The following is a 17,299-nucleotide window of genomic DNA, read 5'->3' on the forward strand; positions in this document are numbered from 1 at the left end:
GATGTGGCTGATGGAAAGGAGTACAACATGGACAGGTCACCAGTCCATGCCAACAACACACACAATCCCTGTCCATATTCTCCTGGGACTAAAGTCATAATTAATTGGGTAATAGCAATCTAACTTCATCATCCATACGAATGTCCATGTATTTCCATTGTTCATGTGTATAGTGTGTTGTGTTTTTGTGTGGTTTCGTTACAAAAACAACCAACAGCACCCACTTGTGGCCTGGCAAAACACAACATTGCTTTTAAGACAGTACTGTGTAAGCGCGAAATCTTTCTGAAACGAAAACATGAAAATTATGCCTTTTCACTTGAAACGTCATGTAAATGGGGCCTTAATCTCCAGCATTACATTATATATATAAAAAAATATTGTTTTTTACACTTATTTACATCCAAAATGTCCCCCCAGTATATATTATAGTTCTAATATATTTCAAGTAAAAAAAGCAAAAAAATTCTCAATATCACTTCTATGATTAACTCTTCCAACTATTACCATGTCCTGTAAATCTTTGGATACTCAGTTTGCAGTGTGATGCTTTGACCTGAAATCTTGGTTCGGTACACTCGACTGCACTGGAATCTTCCCAAAATCCAGCTCTGAAACATATTGATATTCATTTGGAAAAGCATCTATACGGCTGGATGGCGTGATGTTACAGTGGTTAACCTCACAGTCCTGGTTTGAATTGGTTTTCAGTGTGCAGTTTGTCTGCCTACCCTGAGCTGAGTGGCTTTTTCAGCATCCTGCCGCTTCCCTCCATAATTCAAACACTTTAATTGAGGGCTCTTAATTGACCATGCAGTGTGCTTGATTGTGTTTGCCATTTGATGAAATGGACACACGTCTACACAATATTTGATGTATGGATTTCTAAGGCAAAAGGTTGGATAACACAGCAACACTGTCTTGAACTAAAACTATGTATTCATCCTACAGAATTCAATGCAGGTACAATACAGGTATTCTCTCGAATCCAACAACAGAATATCATACAATGCGTCCTGTCTGGCTGGAGGGGTCCGTCTCAGCTCTGCAGCCACATTAATCCATCCAGACCATCTCAGATACACTCCTGGAGGAAGCTCAGCATTGCATTGAGCCCCACCTACCACTCCCCCCACCCCCCTTTCCCCCCTGTCCCCTGGCAGCACTCATCCAAGCATCAGTAAACCAGTGATGGATGTTGTTATTGTTCTAAATGATGTTGCTTAAATGGTGTATTAATGGTGTTTTGTTGGCTGCAAGGTGTTGTGGTGGTTAGCGTTCTAGTCTTGTAGTATAAAGTCCAGGCCTGAGTACATAATGATTTCTTCCTTTTGAAACAGCGTTATTACCGCAGGGCGGCATCACAATAAGGCGTCCACCCCGAAATCTGGGCTTTTCTGTTTGGAATTTGTGTGTTTTTTTGTGTAGGCTTGTGTTTTCTCAGATTACAATGCAAACCCAGGCATGTCTCGATGGCAACTCCCATCGTTCCTTCAACTCTGTGAGCGTGCTTACATGACAACATTTTCAAGTGAAAATGGAAATGTTCATTTACACAACAACGCTGCTCAGAGCCACTGAAAATGTTACTTTTTGGCTCCTAAAGTAGAACTTTGTGAAAATGCTCTAATGGTAAATTTGTCTCCATGTAGATTGAGGAAAACGCAACTTTTCTCCTATTGCACATACGCATCACAACCGTAGTAAATAGTTATTTTGCACATGTGTGAGTAGATGGATAATAAGAACAATGTTTCCTCCAGAGTGTCATCACTCCCAGTCCATAATCTCCTGGGACTTGGCAGTTTTATAGTTGACAGTCACCTGAATTAACAATCCAACTTTATTGTCTGTCCGTATGAATGTCTGTGTACTCCCATTGTTAATGTTTATAGCAAGAAGACGAATCAGAAATCTCTTCACTGAATTGACTCATTAGTAGGCAGCCACCTATGAAACCTATGCATACAAGCAAACTCCACACAGAATGGCCCTGGGCTGTATTTGAGCCCACGACCTGTGAGACCAGAGCACTATCCACTGTACAAGCCTCCAACTACCAGCCGAGCGTATTCTTCTCCACATGCATGTATGTATGGTTTCATTACAAAAAAAAAAGAGCCAACAGATGGCCCAACATACTAACTACATGGTTTTCAGTGTTTCTACCATTTCCATGTAAACAGACATTATTTTCAAGAGGTTGCAGTGTAAACATGAGACTTTTCAGAAAAAAAGCCCTAAATGGATACACTTTCACATGAAAAGATGTGTAAACGAGGCCTGTGTTAGCAGCGCCTAACAATCCTAAACTAAATGAATGAAGCAGGTAAAAAAGTTAGATGAAATATTCTTGTTGTCTTGTTATTCATTTTCGTGTTGAGCTGTGGTCCTTTTGTAAAAATAATCTTGCATTTATGAAAATTACAAGAAGACAACATACGTCTAACAGCAGCTTGCATAAATATCTCAGCTGCATTAAAAACATAAATGTTTCCCAGCAGCATGAACAGCTTTTGTTCCAGGATTATATGGAAATGGATTTTGCTTACATGGCTTGTTTTTCCCCATCACTTAAGCAAACCTTAATCGCTTCACACACACATTCTCTAATGGCGACAGCTGCCATGCAAGGTGCTCAGCCTTGAGAACACATGGGGTGAGATTAGAGAGCCCAAAACGCTGGTTTCTTACCTTTGACCTTCACCTGATGGGGACTGCAGGTCGGACAGGGCAACAGGGTGAACTCTTCAGCCTGGTGCATGGAGTAATCTGTGCTGGCCACCACCACCCTGTCCCCAGGCCTCCACCCTGCTGGCTGGTCGTCCAGCTCTAGGAGGCTGCTGTTGGACAGAATGTCAATGGAAATGGAGGCCTGAGGACGCACTGTAGGGAGAGAAAATGAGAGTTTAAGCAGTCCCACAGTGACACAAGTCTACACCAGGATGGGTAAACACGACTGATACCCACAGGGTATTAGTGCATAATATAGTTTGTGCCTCGTCTGTGGTGTTGATGAAGGGTGAAGCAACGAGTCTCCACTTTTTTAAATGCACTTTTGTAAAGGTTTGTGGCTCCAGTCTTACAAAGTTCCATTTTTAATGGTACTCTGAAAATTATGGCCTGTTCCTCAAGATAACAACATCTTAGGCGAGCTCCATTCGGTATTCCTGCATGTTTGTTTTGCTTGGCGTGTCAGTTAATTCTGGGTAATCACTGTTTGTTTACTGGACTATGACCTGCGGAGGATTTGACTAGTGATGCCTGAAGCATGGCAGCCAGCTTCCAGTGAAATTACAAACACAGATGGCTTGTAGTCACTTTCCAAAGTCACTGTTCTGTAGCTCATATTGCAACCCCGTGGCAGACAGCCACGGTTTAATTCTGCACACAGGGAGAGAAGAAACCACTGAGTACTAGCTAGTGGAGGATCTTATCTCAAGACATTATTCGTGGCCGTACGGCATCCCTCTCCTTTGTTTCCTGATGCTGTACAGTGTTGTAACTCTTCATCGTGACGCATTACCTCAGAGCCAGAATAATCTATTTTTTGTTAACTTTTAACTCACTTATATCTTAACTTCTTGACACTTTGTCTTGACTGACTGCACTAGCTTGCGCAGAATTAGCAAAAAGTGATCCATCATGTCTGAATATACTCAGTATTTTTCACACTGTTGTCTAAGCATTTTATTACAACAAGTCTTGGCTTGAAAACGCATTCTCATATTTAAATAAAAAAGAAGCAAACAAAGGCTTGGGTTTTTTTTCATGGTGAAAGGTTGTCACCCTGTGACACATTGTTTGTGCATGAGGGGGGAATTGTAGAGTGATGCAAATGGGCTGTACCCGGTATCAACCACGACAAAAGACACTCCCAAGCTCTCTCCACAACGCACAGAGTCACAGAGGGGCAAACCCAGTCGGGGTTTCACGGTGTCTCAGTTGGGCTGGAATGGTAGCCCGATTGGCAGTCTTTCCTAGCACCACCATTCCACACATTCCAGCCATAGCAACTCGGCCACACACACACTTTCCACGCAGTCTTTCTCTTTCTCATGTTTCAGTGTGTATATCAACATTGATCAGCTCAAGCTGTAAATGTATGCTACACTCATGACATCCAGCAATTGTAAAGTAACAGAGTGATGGAGAAAGAAAGAACACAACATACCCAGTTTTCCGCAGAGGAAGCGGACCCTGTAGTTGTGACACATGCCGTGAGCCTGGTCCTTGTTGAGGCACACAAAGCCGTAGTCCTTGTCGTTCTTGTAGATCACATCTCCTGTCTGATTGGACGGTATGCCGTCATGGGTCTCCGCCTGAACGGTGAACAGAGAGCACTTTTAGTGGCACATCAAAGTCATTGTAGGGTGACGGTGTCTGCCGAGACTGAAGAGACGCTCCGGAGTGTTGAGAGAACGCCAGAGAGGCGTCTAGCCACTTGACATCAGGACACGTTTGCTGGCATCTGAAATTATGTGTTTTTGCAGCAGACATCTGGTATTTGTCGAGTGTCTGGCCTGTTTCGTTAGCAAACAGATGGAAATTTTTTACAAAGGCCGCCAGCGCTGACGGGTTCGGCCTCAGTGTGCCATTGTTTCCCATTTGGTTACAATACAACAACTCATTTGGGATTAGTCATGCACAAGACAATTTTTGCTACATTGTGCCTAAAAAAAGCAGTACAGTGAATCCAACACTATCAGTCTGATTGTCATTCATGCTCACACATGGAGACTACATGCTCAACCTCTATTATATTTGTTCCATATTCCTCTATAACACTGCCTGTATTAGAACTTGAGATCAACACACTACACCACCTGAGTAATAGTGCACTTGGGCTTATTTCTACTAAAAAAAGTACTCAGACGAAGACCCAATTACACAACGTTTCATGTGAAAATGTTTCATTTCACCATTTTCGTTCTTCAATGATCTCAATCTCTATGCGATCCAGAGTTTCATGCAGAGTTCTTTTTGGTGCAAGAAGAGGTAGAAGAAGAAGAACATACAAATTATTTTTTATTAATCTTCATTTCAACAGACATACCTGCACTTTACAGCTACTAGTTGCAACCACTACAGACAGCTTAATGTAACAATTAAGGGAGTAAAGAAGATTAATTGTACTTTATTAATCCCCTTTGGGAAGTTTCCTGACTGAATTGACCCACCTGTAGGCCGCCACATAGCATAGCACTCAAGGGGAGCTACCCGGGGGAAACCCATGCACACACAGGGAGAACATACAAGTCCACAAAGGAAGACCACGGGCTGGATTTGAACCCACAACCTTTTTGCTGTGAGCTTCATGTGTTTACAAATAAAATAAAACACCATTTTAAACTGGATAGTTGAGCCATTAAACCTGTAGGTTGTTTTGTTTGTTTATTGTTTACTTTTAAAGGGTTTGGTGAAGGCTTGATATTGTTTTATTTTGTCGTACATTCATTCAAATTATCATCTCTTTTATAGTTTTTAGCTTGTCCTCTACATCGATTACATTGCAAACTTTTCAACTTAATCCAGGAGTATCAAACACATTTTAGTTCAGGGGTCACATACAGTCCAATGTCATCTTGAGTGGGTCGAACCAGTAAAATAGTGCCATAAAAATCTTTAAATTTAAACTTCAAAGTGTTTATTTGATGTGGCACAGAGGCACACAACCAATTACTAGGGAAAATAACATAAACCCAATTTGAATGAAAAGTTCTGGTGCAAAATATAGTAAAATTCCCAAAAACCTTCTGCTGTAGCTCTTGTATCATTCATGTTTTTACAAAGTCATCCTGTGAGCAGAAGACTAGTTTTCTAGAGGTCTCAGTGTTGTGTTTTGTTGTGTCCATTACTCTTGAGAAATGTGTGTGGGGGAAAAAAAATCAATGTTTTCTTTAAAAATGTTACTATTTGCTTGATACTTGGCTGGATTGGAGCCTCTTGCAGACTGGTTTTGGCCCAAGGGCCATACTGTATGTTTGACAACTGAATAAGTGACAAAAGGATAATAATCTAATCAAACCAGCATATTAAAAAATCATATGTAGTTATTAAAAAATCCAAATTAAAAAAGATAAATATGAGTCATCCTTCTAAATTTAACTAATCACATATAAAAAATGAAGAGAGGACTTTTGCTTTCCATCACAGTTATGATAAATTGAATTTGAGGCACAAATACCATGATACAAGTTTAATTATGATCTCTGTCATTGCTAATTGGAAAGACCTGTCAATCCATGCTGAGTGAGGTTCATTCCAAAGGATTATTAAAACGTGTGTGTGTGTGTGTGTGTGTGTGTGTGTGTGTGTGTGTGTGTGTGTGTGTGTGTGTGTGTGTGTGTGTGTGTGTGTGTGTGTGTGTGTGTGTGTGTGTGAGCATTTGACTGTGGATACACATACAAAATCCATGGGTGCCTTAAAAGTGACGTCATGTAACATTAGAGGGTTTTTTTACTGTTTAATTTGTACTTAAGTACACTTCAGCACCCGAGCTTGAATAATCGTATTTAAATAAAGGACTCAACTCTGTTTTTCACAGTAGCAACAGCACTTCTATGTGTAGTTTTGTTCTCCTATTTTCCTCATCTCGGTGAAATAACGTAAAGAATTGGTACCAAGGTACCAATCCTGTAAATCAGTTTCTTTTAATGAAGAAACCTTTAAATGCATATAACAGCTTTGACCTCTTTGTCATTCGCACTGAGGTAAAAATCAAAAGAAAAGCAGACAGACAGAGGTACAGAGCCTCTTCACATCTTTTCAGCATGGTCAGAAAACCAACCTCGAATCAGACGTAATATCTTGGAACGAGATGGCAGAAAAACACTTGGCTGCTAAAAATAGAGGTCCCACAGAGCCAAATTATACGGTGAAAACTGCAAACGGAGGAAAACTTTGTGTCAAGATTCTGTGGGAAAATGATGACACGCTCTGAGTTGGCAACATGGATGGGGGGAGGGGGGACACTTTTACAAAGTGTTTACAGTCAATTTGCGGCTACATTACATGTAGGAAAAGACAAATAAACTAGGCAAACATGAAGAATGGAGTGCTGCTGTGCAGAATATTCAGTCCAGTAAGAAGACAGATTGTACGGGGGTTTAAAGAGGAAGCCAAATGAACAGCAGCTGAGAGCGGCTGGAGCCCAGAGTGGGTATTTTATTTATTTTGCAGAGCTGGTCTGGGTGTTCGAAGGCGGTGTGGGCAAATCTGGCACCTCTTGTTATCTTCATGGAGGCTAACAGCTGCTGCTTTATGGTTCCAGGCTGAGGCTGTGCCGAGTCCCAGCAGCACGGTAATGGCACACTGCTCCACGCTCATGATCAGCTGACTGCGGACGGATAGACGACTCATAACAACCCAGAAACTCAACACACCGGCGTGGGAACGACTTTTAGAGTTAACATTAATGTGACCTCATTGATGCTGCACAAGCCCAAAGTTAGAATTGCAAGTGTTTCAATAAAAGAACCCCTATTGTAATTATTAGAATTAAAAATAATACTAATAACAAGGTGAAGCAACTTGTGTGTTGATTATTATATTATTATGATTATTATTATATTTTATACTATTATCCTCTCTATGATTTATTCATTTGTTTCTTCATTTAATCTTATAAATTACGAAAATCTAACAAGTGACTCTTTCTCATATGATGTATTCTTCATAATTTAAGCTTAAAATTGGAGATAATTGAACATCTATATACCCCCCCACACACACACACAAAAAAAAAAAAAAAATATATATATATATATATATATAAAATATCTCAACTCTTCATAAAATGTGATGTTTTTCCGGCCATTTCTCTACATCTTATGAGCGGAGACACGACTGATACCGGTTAAGCTGCAATGAAAGCGAGTCAGCGAGTTCGATCCTATCAAAGTAACTAAAACTAAAGTTATGCTGTCAGGGTGAGTTTATAAAAACACCAATGATGTATATGCACTGGATTTTGTATCAAAAGGGTTCATTAAAATTGTCTATGTTGAGATTGCAGTGATTTTGAGTAGTAATTGTTTGGTTTTGTGAAAATATGAACATTTCCATCACATACACTCTGCACCACAACAAAGAAAACATGTAAAGTTCTAATTTAAAGGTAATATAGCACTATTTTCCAAGTCCAGCCCACTAAAGATGAAATTAGGATGCATGTGGTCCTTGAACTAAAATCTGTTTGACACCCCTGGTCGACATGGATCCTGTTTGGTATAAAAGGATTGGCATGAACCCCACCCTCTCTTCCAGAGTAATATTTGATCCCGATTTCACCATATTTGATCAAAGTTTTCCGACAGACATATTTGCATGAACGATTTATATTCTGATTAGGGTTTCATTCCTATCACTTAGGGCCTTAAAAGAACAGCTAGAGCAAATCCCTTCACCTGTTGTGGTCGATCGGGGTCATTTACACACAAGCCCAGCAGGAACAATCAGGCAGACCTAATCAACACAAAGGATGAGCAGAAGACGACACACACAGCTCAACATGGCCAATGACACAGTTCAACATGGCCAACGAGAGAGAAGAGTGGACAAAATAACAAAGGAAACATTAGTTGAGACTAAAGTATCAGAACTTGGGAGTCAGAAACTATGGAGAAAAACAAACATGCACAGGGCAAAGCAAAAGAAAGTTAAAGAACCCTCCTGGAAAAACCTTAAAACAGAACCAAGTACAAAGTATCATCATAAATCAGCGCGAAAGATATGGAATGGAAAAAAAAAAACTGCCTGCAGTAATAAAAACCATTGAGATCAGTCAGCTCATCTTAACAAATAAAAGTTCTCAGAATGTCTTGGTTTACCTTTCAGTTTGTTCACTTTCAGCATGTGAACTGTGCTGCAACAGAGGCCAACAGGGAGCTGACATTAAAATTTCAACACTACAGGCATGTAATTAATAGATGCATCATTGCTTTAACTAAAGATGAAACTCAACTATTTCTGAAATATTCCACTTTTGCAATTTACAGGGAGAAGAAGGTCTCCCCAGGCTGTCAAACATTTACACACAGGCAGCTGGAGGGCGTCTCAATATTAGCTCGGCACTGTGGAAAAGTTTTGCGCTTTCTGATGATAACCTATCAGCGGGTTTTCAAGTTGCTTCAGAATAATATGGTAATGACCTAGTTACCAGCACCAACACCTCCCATCTCCGCAGCCTCGCTGCACTGTCTACCAGTATTGCTGGTTTGCGCAACTGTGCATGCGGAGTGTACATGCAAACACAAAAGGAGCCAAGGACAATGATTGGAGCGTTTTCAAGCACCTGCAGCCACTGCCTTAATATGAAATAGGGTAGACTGGGGGTCAATTGGGATTACAATTTTTTAAATTGGTTGCAGAGCCCTGGTCAAGACATGGAACCCAAATCACCCCAATGTGCATTACAGTGTGTGTGTGGTTGGATCTGCAGTCAGTCATCCATTGGGACTTATCATCCACTCTAAGTACACTTAGCAAAAAGTAGAGAGCAATGTATACAGGGCCATGTTTGAAATGAAAATGCATTGTTTTTGTTTGAGAAAAGTTTCATGTTTAACTGTTTTGAAAACTATATCCATTTATATGAGAATGGCAAGACCACAAGATGGTGCTGTGGTCGTTTTTGTAATGAAACCACATGCATGCGCACAGAGAACAATATGGTGAAAACATTAACAACGGGAGTACGCAGACATTGGTATGGACACACAACAAAGTTTGATTGCTTTTACACCAAATAAAGCTACAGAGTCTCAGAATATGGACTCGGAGTCATGACACTCTGGAGGCCGCCATTGTCAGTATTGTCCAGCTACTCGACGCATGTGAGAAGAACCATTTACTACGACCGTGGTGCGCAGAAGGAGTGTGTCACTAAAGCAGTGTTTTCACAGAGAGGGAATCAGAGCATTTGAGAGAAGTTCCACCTTCGGAACTGTTCTTCAAAAAGTTGCATTTTTCTTGGCTCCAAGCAACCCAAAAAGTTTTATGGTTTCACTTGAAAACGTTATGTAAATGAGGCCTGAGTGTGTTTTCCAAAGTCCATTCATCAGAGAAAGAACACACAATGAAGTAGGGGGTATCTGACCGGTAGACTCAGGTTGATGGACACTTTTCATGAATGCTAGAGAATAGTGGGACTCTTAATACAAGAAATAGTTCAGAAAAACGTTCTGATATGGTCTTTCAGATCCCAGCCATGTCCCCTCTGCTTCGGTGCACCCCAAGGATCTATCCTCGATCCTACCCTCTTCATTATTCCTCTCTTCCCCCTTGACCATATTTTTTGTGAATATAATATTACATTTTAAAAGTGAATCACACTCAGATGTACCTTTACAACATTGGCCGTATCCAGTTTCAGTTTGTAAACTATTTTTTGTCTGATAGACTTTTTTCCACATCAACACTTCTTGACATTTCATACTGTCAGAAGGTCTGTAACCTGTTTTAACTCTGGTTCATATTTCATGTCTGGTGAAGTCACATTTGACCGAGACTGAAAATACATATATAATCCGACTGTCTAACTATATTGATATCAGCACATTGACGTTTTAGAACTTTTGTTGCTTTACAGTGCAGGAAGAACATTGTTATTTTTTATGCAACAATCATTTTTTTACCAAATGACATGTGGATGGAATATGAATTAGTGGAAGAGCTGAATGCATGAATGATTGACTGTCAGTCTAAACACAAATGTTGCTGCTTGCATGTCAGTTTATCCGCCAGATTACAAGAAACCTTACCTGGATGTCCAGCGGACTGGTACAGAGTCGGTCTGGATAGGCCTCGTGGAGGTCAGACAGCTTCTCCCAGTCTCCAGACCCCCTTTCATCATCCCTGTCGAACCAGTCAGACCACTCTGCCTCTGTGACACACGCACGCACGCACGCACACACATACACACACACACGCACACACGCACACACGCACACACGCACACACGCACACACACACACACACACACACACACACACACACACACACACACACACACACACACACACACACACACACACACAGATATCCACTCGTCAGTGGTCCAAGTGGTAGTAGAGTAATCTCTGTCAAGGCTTTGACTTGTAGTCCATTTATGTTGTCAGGAGGCATTTGTATGAGAATAATTGAAGTCGGCTTTCTCCTCCTGTTACGCTCTCTGCCTGGCTGCCACTGCAGGGGGCTGTCCATTTGACGGGGGGGGGGGGGCTGAATTTCAATCTGAAGCTTGGCGAGGCACTTTGGGTGTGCATGCCCATCTTTCTACGATACACACTGCATGTGCATCATTTACACGTCCACATGTTTCCATGTCTGCTTGTGAAGTTGAGGCGTTTTCAATTAGGTGAGCTGCTGGCAGACTGGAGATGAGAAGACGCTATTTGGAATCTGCTTGGAATTGGTGTTAAAAGAGATCCCAGTAAGACAAGCATACATGGGTATGTATTTGACACACGTCTTGATGGGAAGAGAATGTGGTGATGACATTATCAAGGCTGATCATTTTGATTTTCCACTTCAGAAAATACAGCTAACCGACCAGACAATACTGCTGGGAGCATAGCACCTCAACAACAACCCCAACCACAGGAATGGTTCAGTTTTATATAATGCGACTATTAAAATAAATGTAATAGGGGGTATATGTGCAGAGGTCTGTTTTAATTCTCTCCCTGCTTTAGCATACCTGAATCTAATGATGATGTCATCACCAAGGTTGTGAAAAAGCCCAATAACGAGCCTCTCGTGGCAATCAGGTGTGTTGCAACTTGGAGAGAGCTAAAACATGCAGGACAGAGGCCCTCCAGGACCAAAGTTGGAGACCTCTGTAGAACAATCAAACAATCAGAATGCATTTCTTTACAGCTTATTTGCATATAACACTAATATTTGCCTGTAGAGCCTCTAGACCCCTCTTGCATCCATCTAGAACAGACAGCATTGTGCAGGAGGGCAATAACATACAAATTAGTGTACCTGATGCAAGCAATACGACTGTTTTAGATTTATATCAGAACTGAATTAACCTTATGGTGTGGCCCTCCAAACAGTCCTACACGTGGTTCCTCTGGAATAATAATCTAGAAGCTTCTTTAACCTGTTTGCTGCTACTTACCGACACAGATACATTCAAAGTCTTTAATGTTTGTCGGGATTATTTTCCGCAGTGGCAGATTTCAACTCTGCAAAGGTTTTGCAGTTGGATTCAGGTCCGGTTTGTCATCACTGACCACTTTAAAGTGATTTTCCTCATTGGCTCATTGTTGTGCTCAAAAACATCCCCTAAAATCAGTTTTCTAACACTCGTCAACATGTTTCTTTCAATAATGACTTCAGATTTTCAGATATTTCAAATGTGACTGTTGACAGAGTCAGGAAGCAGTTGCATCATGATGGTGCCTGCACCATGTTTTAGAGTAGATAATCAGGACTTTGTAGGCTTCAAACTGATGCTCTGCATTAAAAGCAGGTGGAATAGTAAGGAATAAAGTCTTAAATGCTGCTCTGCTGAAGATGAGGATCAATAGAGTTGTTTGAATGTGCTGCAAAGTAAAGCTTATTTTATTAAATCCGTGGTGGAATTATGCACATTACATTTTTTCCCCCATTCCTTTTGTGCAGCGTGTGACAGAGTATAATCATCAGATTGACCTTTTATTCAGCTCCCACAGATGCCAGGAATTGTTTGTATAAACAAATTGATGGAAACACAGATCTCATCACATTTTTGATTCGGTTGCATTAACATTAATTATAAGCAAGCAGTGATGAAGTGGTCAACAAGTATTAAATGGAAGATACTAGTTTGGATCGGTTGTGTTGTTATAGAACAATATAATATGTTGGGCTGATTTTGAGTATGTTTAGTGAAGTTAGTTTATTGGATCCAAGATAATGTGTCATCACTGACAATGAGTCAGTGGTCCAGAGAAACACTCAGTGCCTTTATTACTCGTCCAGTTTCATGGTCATGATGAGCTTAAAATGTTTCTCATAGTTACCGTCATGAAAACAGATCAGGGACAAATGTCAAGAGTTGTGAGTTACATAAATAATCAGGATTTTCCAGTATTTCTTCATAATTTAACAGTGAAGAGAGATGTTTCAGTGACTGAGAGTTTGTGTTAGCAGCTCAGTAGGATGTATAGTTGGAGTTATCAATTAATAGGATGGGTTAAATCAAAGGATTAATTTGGGGTTTATTGTCTTGGCAAAGGACACTTTGACTTACAGGGGATTGAACCTAAAAAATGGGTGATTGGAAAATGCACCACTCTACCAACTGAGCCACAGACTTCCCAAGAAGCACACTAAATTACATTACATGCCGAAAAAAACCAACAGAACGTTCCGTTGGCCATTTAATAACCGCAATTTACAACAAGAAACACCAAAGCATCCTCCTCAAATAAATGCTTGGAGTATACAAAGCTTTTAACAACCAAGTAAAATCCACGTTCAAGCACATTTCATTGAATATTAGAAAAGCAGCAAACACTGGTTCTCAGAGCGTTGCTTACCCAAGGTTCCTATATACAGTAGCTTCTAAAAGTCATGAAAGACGCAGCTATCAGGCTCCTCTCTTGCGGAATGACTTTCCAGTTTAAGTTAGAGGTTAACAAAGTCTCTAGTTTTAAAATCAAGGTTAAAACTTTTTCTCATGAAGTTTATAGTTGCTCGTTCAGCCGACCATGAGCTGTTTTCGAGTTAAGCTGCTGCAGCAACTGGTTGAAGCATAAAAACAATACATCTAAGGCCCCGTTTAAATGACAATGGTATGTGAAAACTAACATTTTCTGTTGCATTTTGGGGGTCCGCTTATGCAACAAAGAGCTTGGAGCCACTGAAAACATAACTTTTTACAAAACGGCTTCTAAGGTGGAACTTTTGGAAAGTGCTCCAACTCCATATTTTCCAGGGACTTGGTAGTTTTATAATTGAGAATCACCTTAGTTTCAATCCAACTCGTCTGTCCATAAGAATGTGTGTAGGCCCATTGTTAAAGTTTATAACATATTGTTCTCGGTTGTTTTTGTAATGAAACCACAGACAACGTAAACTTTTGGTCTGACATGCCAACTATATAATTTTCAAAACTTTGCTTGGAAAAGTGAAAAAGTTCTGAAATGAAAACAATGCATTTTAGCTTAGAATGTCGTTGAGTCTGGAAGTTTCTGTGATAAATTGCAGTTTTTACTTTCTGTTGTTGACTATACTTGGTCATGCTTCTTCAATTGTGTTTGGATGTAAAGTGCCTCCAAATGGTGCGTTTTAATTGCCACTAGATAATTAAAATGTAAAAGAATTGAACTGAAAAAGGAGAGAGATACTTTCCGCAACCATTGGGCCTAAAGGACAGATGAAGTTGTGACGATGCCTTCATGTGACAGTGTGATTAATATACATAGCATCTGTGATTGAGGCATAAAGAACGGTGGTTCACCTTGCACCCATTGGCTGCTGGTGGTGATGGCAAAATGCTCCCCAAAACTCGACTTGAAAACATGAGCGCTCCGGGCCTCTGAGGAAGCTTTGGTCCCTGTTGAATCACACACACAGATGAGAAAAATGTCATCGAAAATAAAGCCATCTTGGTCTCCTCCCACAAAGTGTACCGCTTTGATCGCATTCTGTAAAAATGTTCTTTCTACTTACGTAAGCTTGGAGCAAAACAATCTAAAATAAATTCCTACCTTGATAGATGGCGTGATCCTCCACAGCAGAAGACACATCACCTTTTGTCACTATAAAGGTCCAGGGATGTCTGGGATGGCAAATTGGGATGATGAAAGAAGGGGCAAGGTGAATGGAAAAAAAGAGGGGTAGAGAGGAGAAAAGTATGAATGAAGCCCCAATTACACAATGCTTCAGGTACAAATGCATCATTTTGACATTTCCATTTCAGTAAAGTTTCTTTTTCAAGACGTTTTGAAAATTATGTCGGTTCACATGGAAATGGCAAAAATGTTGTTAATAGCATGCCAGGCCACGAGTTGGCGCTGTTGATTGTTTGAGTTATGAAACCACACACACATGCGAGCAGAGAACTACACCCGAAAAATAGATACCAAAATGATGAAGTGGGATCTAAAACACAATGAAACTTTTCCATTTTCACTTGAAGACGTGTAAGCTGAAACTAATAGTGCAACCTTGAAATGTGTCCCCTTCATCACCTCATCAAAAATGTTGTTTGTTTTGAGGGACCACGTTAATCAGAATAAGTACAAAATTAACTAAAGTCAAAGTTGATAGTCTAAAGTGCAGGTTAAAGTCATCTTTCTCTGTGTAAGACTGAGCAATCTGTGACTAAAGACCCAGCAGGGCTCCAAGAGAGTATTCTCTTTATTATTCACAGGCATGTTTTAGCTATCACAATGAATAAACCATCCATTTTCTAAACCACTTTATCCAACTGAGGGTCTCCAGGGGGCTGGAGCCGCTCCTAGTTGACTATGGATGAAGGCTGAGTACACTCTGGACAGGTCAACAATCCATCACAGGGGAAACACAATGAGACAGACAACCACACACTCACATTCACACAAATAGAGCTACCACAACTCCAACACAAACCGGATTTTTTTTCTATAAGCTATATGGGGAGAGTGCTAACCACTACACTGCTGTGCTTTCATCTTATGAGTAAACCAATAAAAAACTAAAATTCTTACTGTATTCATGCAGCATTCCATCGATTGCTGTTTATACAGAAATGCCAAAAATTAAGAATACCACAATAATATCTGTTCCTATTTTCACTTGAAAGTGCCATGTTAACAGCTCCTTAATAATTCCACTTCCATTTAAAATTTGCACCTTGTGTGCAGTGACTGTTGTGCTTAGTGGCACGATGGCAGTGTGTTGTAATTAACCATTCAATTTGGAGAGCACATTCGCTAAATTGTAGTGAAAATGACAGCTGGAGTTCCACAGTGATGAGATCTAAAGCCCTGTTTAAAAAAACTTTCTCAAGTGAAAACAGAAAACTTTTTGTGGTATTTTGGGTGTCTGTTTATACAACAACGGTGCTCGGAGCCATTGAGAGATTTGAAAATGTTTCCCAAACATACGTTTTCCAAAACGCTGCTACTGCGCATCACAGCTGTAGTAAATAGTTACTCTACAAATGACTAGAATAGAGGGTTAATTCCAACAATGGTGGCCTGCAGGGTGTCATGAAGCCGAGTCCAGATTCTCCTGGGACTTGGTAGATTTATAGTTTACAGTCAACCGAATAACAATCCAACTTGGTCATCTGTCCACACGAAGGTCAATGTAATCCCATTGTTAATGTTTATAACATATTGTTCTCTGCACGCACATGTGTATGTGTGTGTGTGTGTGTGTGTGTGTGTGTGTGTGTGTGTGTGTGTGTGTGTGTGTGTGTGTGTGTGTGTGTGTGTGTGTGTGTGTGGTTTCATTACCAAAATCCACTCGTGGCCTGGCCATGCTTACTACATGGTTTGAAAAACATTCCCTTGTAAACGCAAAACGTTTTGTTTTCCGAAACAAAAATGCAAACACAAAGCGTTTTCACTTGAAATCGGGGTGTAAATTGAAGAAGAAAACACACTCATCATTGCATTTAAATTTTAAGCCCTTTGCTTGAAACATGGAGATTAATTCCTAGGCTTTCGTATATGAACCAGAGAACTATGATCCTTTTAAAAAAAAACAAGAAAAATCAAAGTTTTCTTTGCCTTCAGTGAGCAATACCCCACCCATAAGTGTGAGCATACTTCAGAATCACAGATGAACACAGTGCGTCGGTCTGACACCATCAAAGCATGTGCGGTGCGCTATGGAACATTTTGTGTCGAGAACAAGACGCGACCGTGACAGAGAGCAACATCCAATTTATGTGACACCAAGACAATTTGCATGGTAACAAAGGAATAACCCTACAACCTCAAACTGCATTCTTCATCTCACTTTAATCTTATATTTTGCTGAGCTTTTTAAAAAAAAAAAAAGAAGTAAAAGGCAGCCAGAGAGGTGTGTTTCTGTATTTCTTCACGGTGACAGCCCCAGTAAACATATGCAAATGACATAACTGCATATATATTACGAAGTCGTCCCTGTCTCATAAATTCCAGCTTATTAAAATGTCTCTGGGTGTGCCGCAAATTACACAGCCTCCCTCTCCTGATGACACCAGTGTGGGCCTGTTTGGCAATGGTATGAGGGGAGCGAGGTGACAGGAGTCATTAGGCAGGAGTTTCAGTGTCGCCTCGCCACTGCTCCCATCCATTTAGCCTGTCCTCTGCAGCATCCACAACCA

The 17,299-nt window shown here is 40.5% G+C and overlaps 1 protein-coding gene across 1 annotated transcript in view; it reads right to left on the reverse strand.

Moving 5' to 3' along the window:
* cemip (cell migration inducing hyaluronidase 1) overlaps nt 1–17,299 on the reverse strand; it is a 215,541-nt gene that overhangs the window by 64,643 nt on the left and 133,599 nt on the right. The window contains exons 9-13 of the mRNA XM_080501910.1: nt 14,709–14,779; nt 14,459–14,554; nt 10,764–10,885; nt 4,175–4,322; nt 2,695–2,886 (exon numbers count right to left, since the gene is read on the reverse strand). Of these exons, the coding sequence (XP_080358036.1) occupies nt 2,695–2,886; nt 4,175–4,322; nt 10,764–10,885; nt 14,459–14,554; nt 14,709–14,779 (629 nt within the window). The remainder of the gene's footprint in view (nt 1–2,694; nt 2,887–4,174; nt 4,323–10,763; nt 10,886–14,458; nt 14,555–14,708; nt 14,780–17,299) is intronic.

The sequence above is a fragment of the Blennius ocellaris genome (assembly GCF_963422515.1).
Source record: "Blennius ocellaris genome assembly, chromosome: 1".
Taxonomy (NCBI): domain Eukaryota; kingdom Metazoa; phylum Chordata; class Actinopteri; order Blenniiformes; family Blenniidae; genus Blennius; species Blennius ocellaris.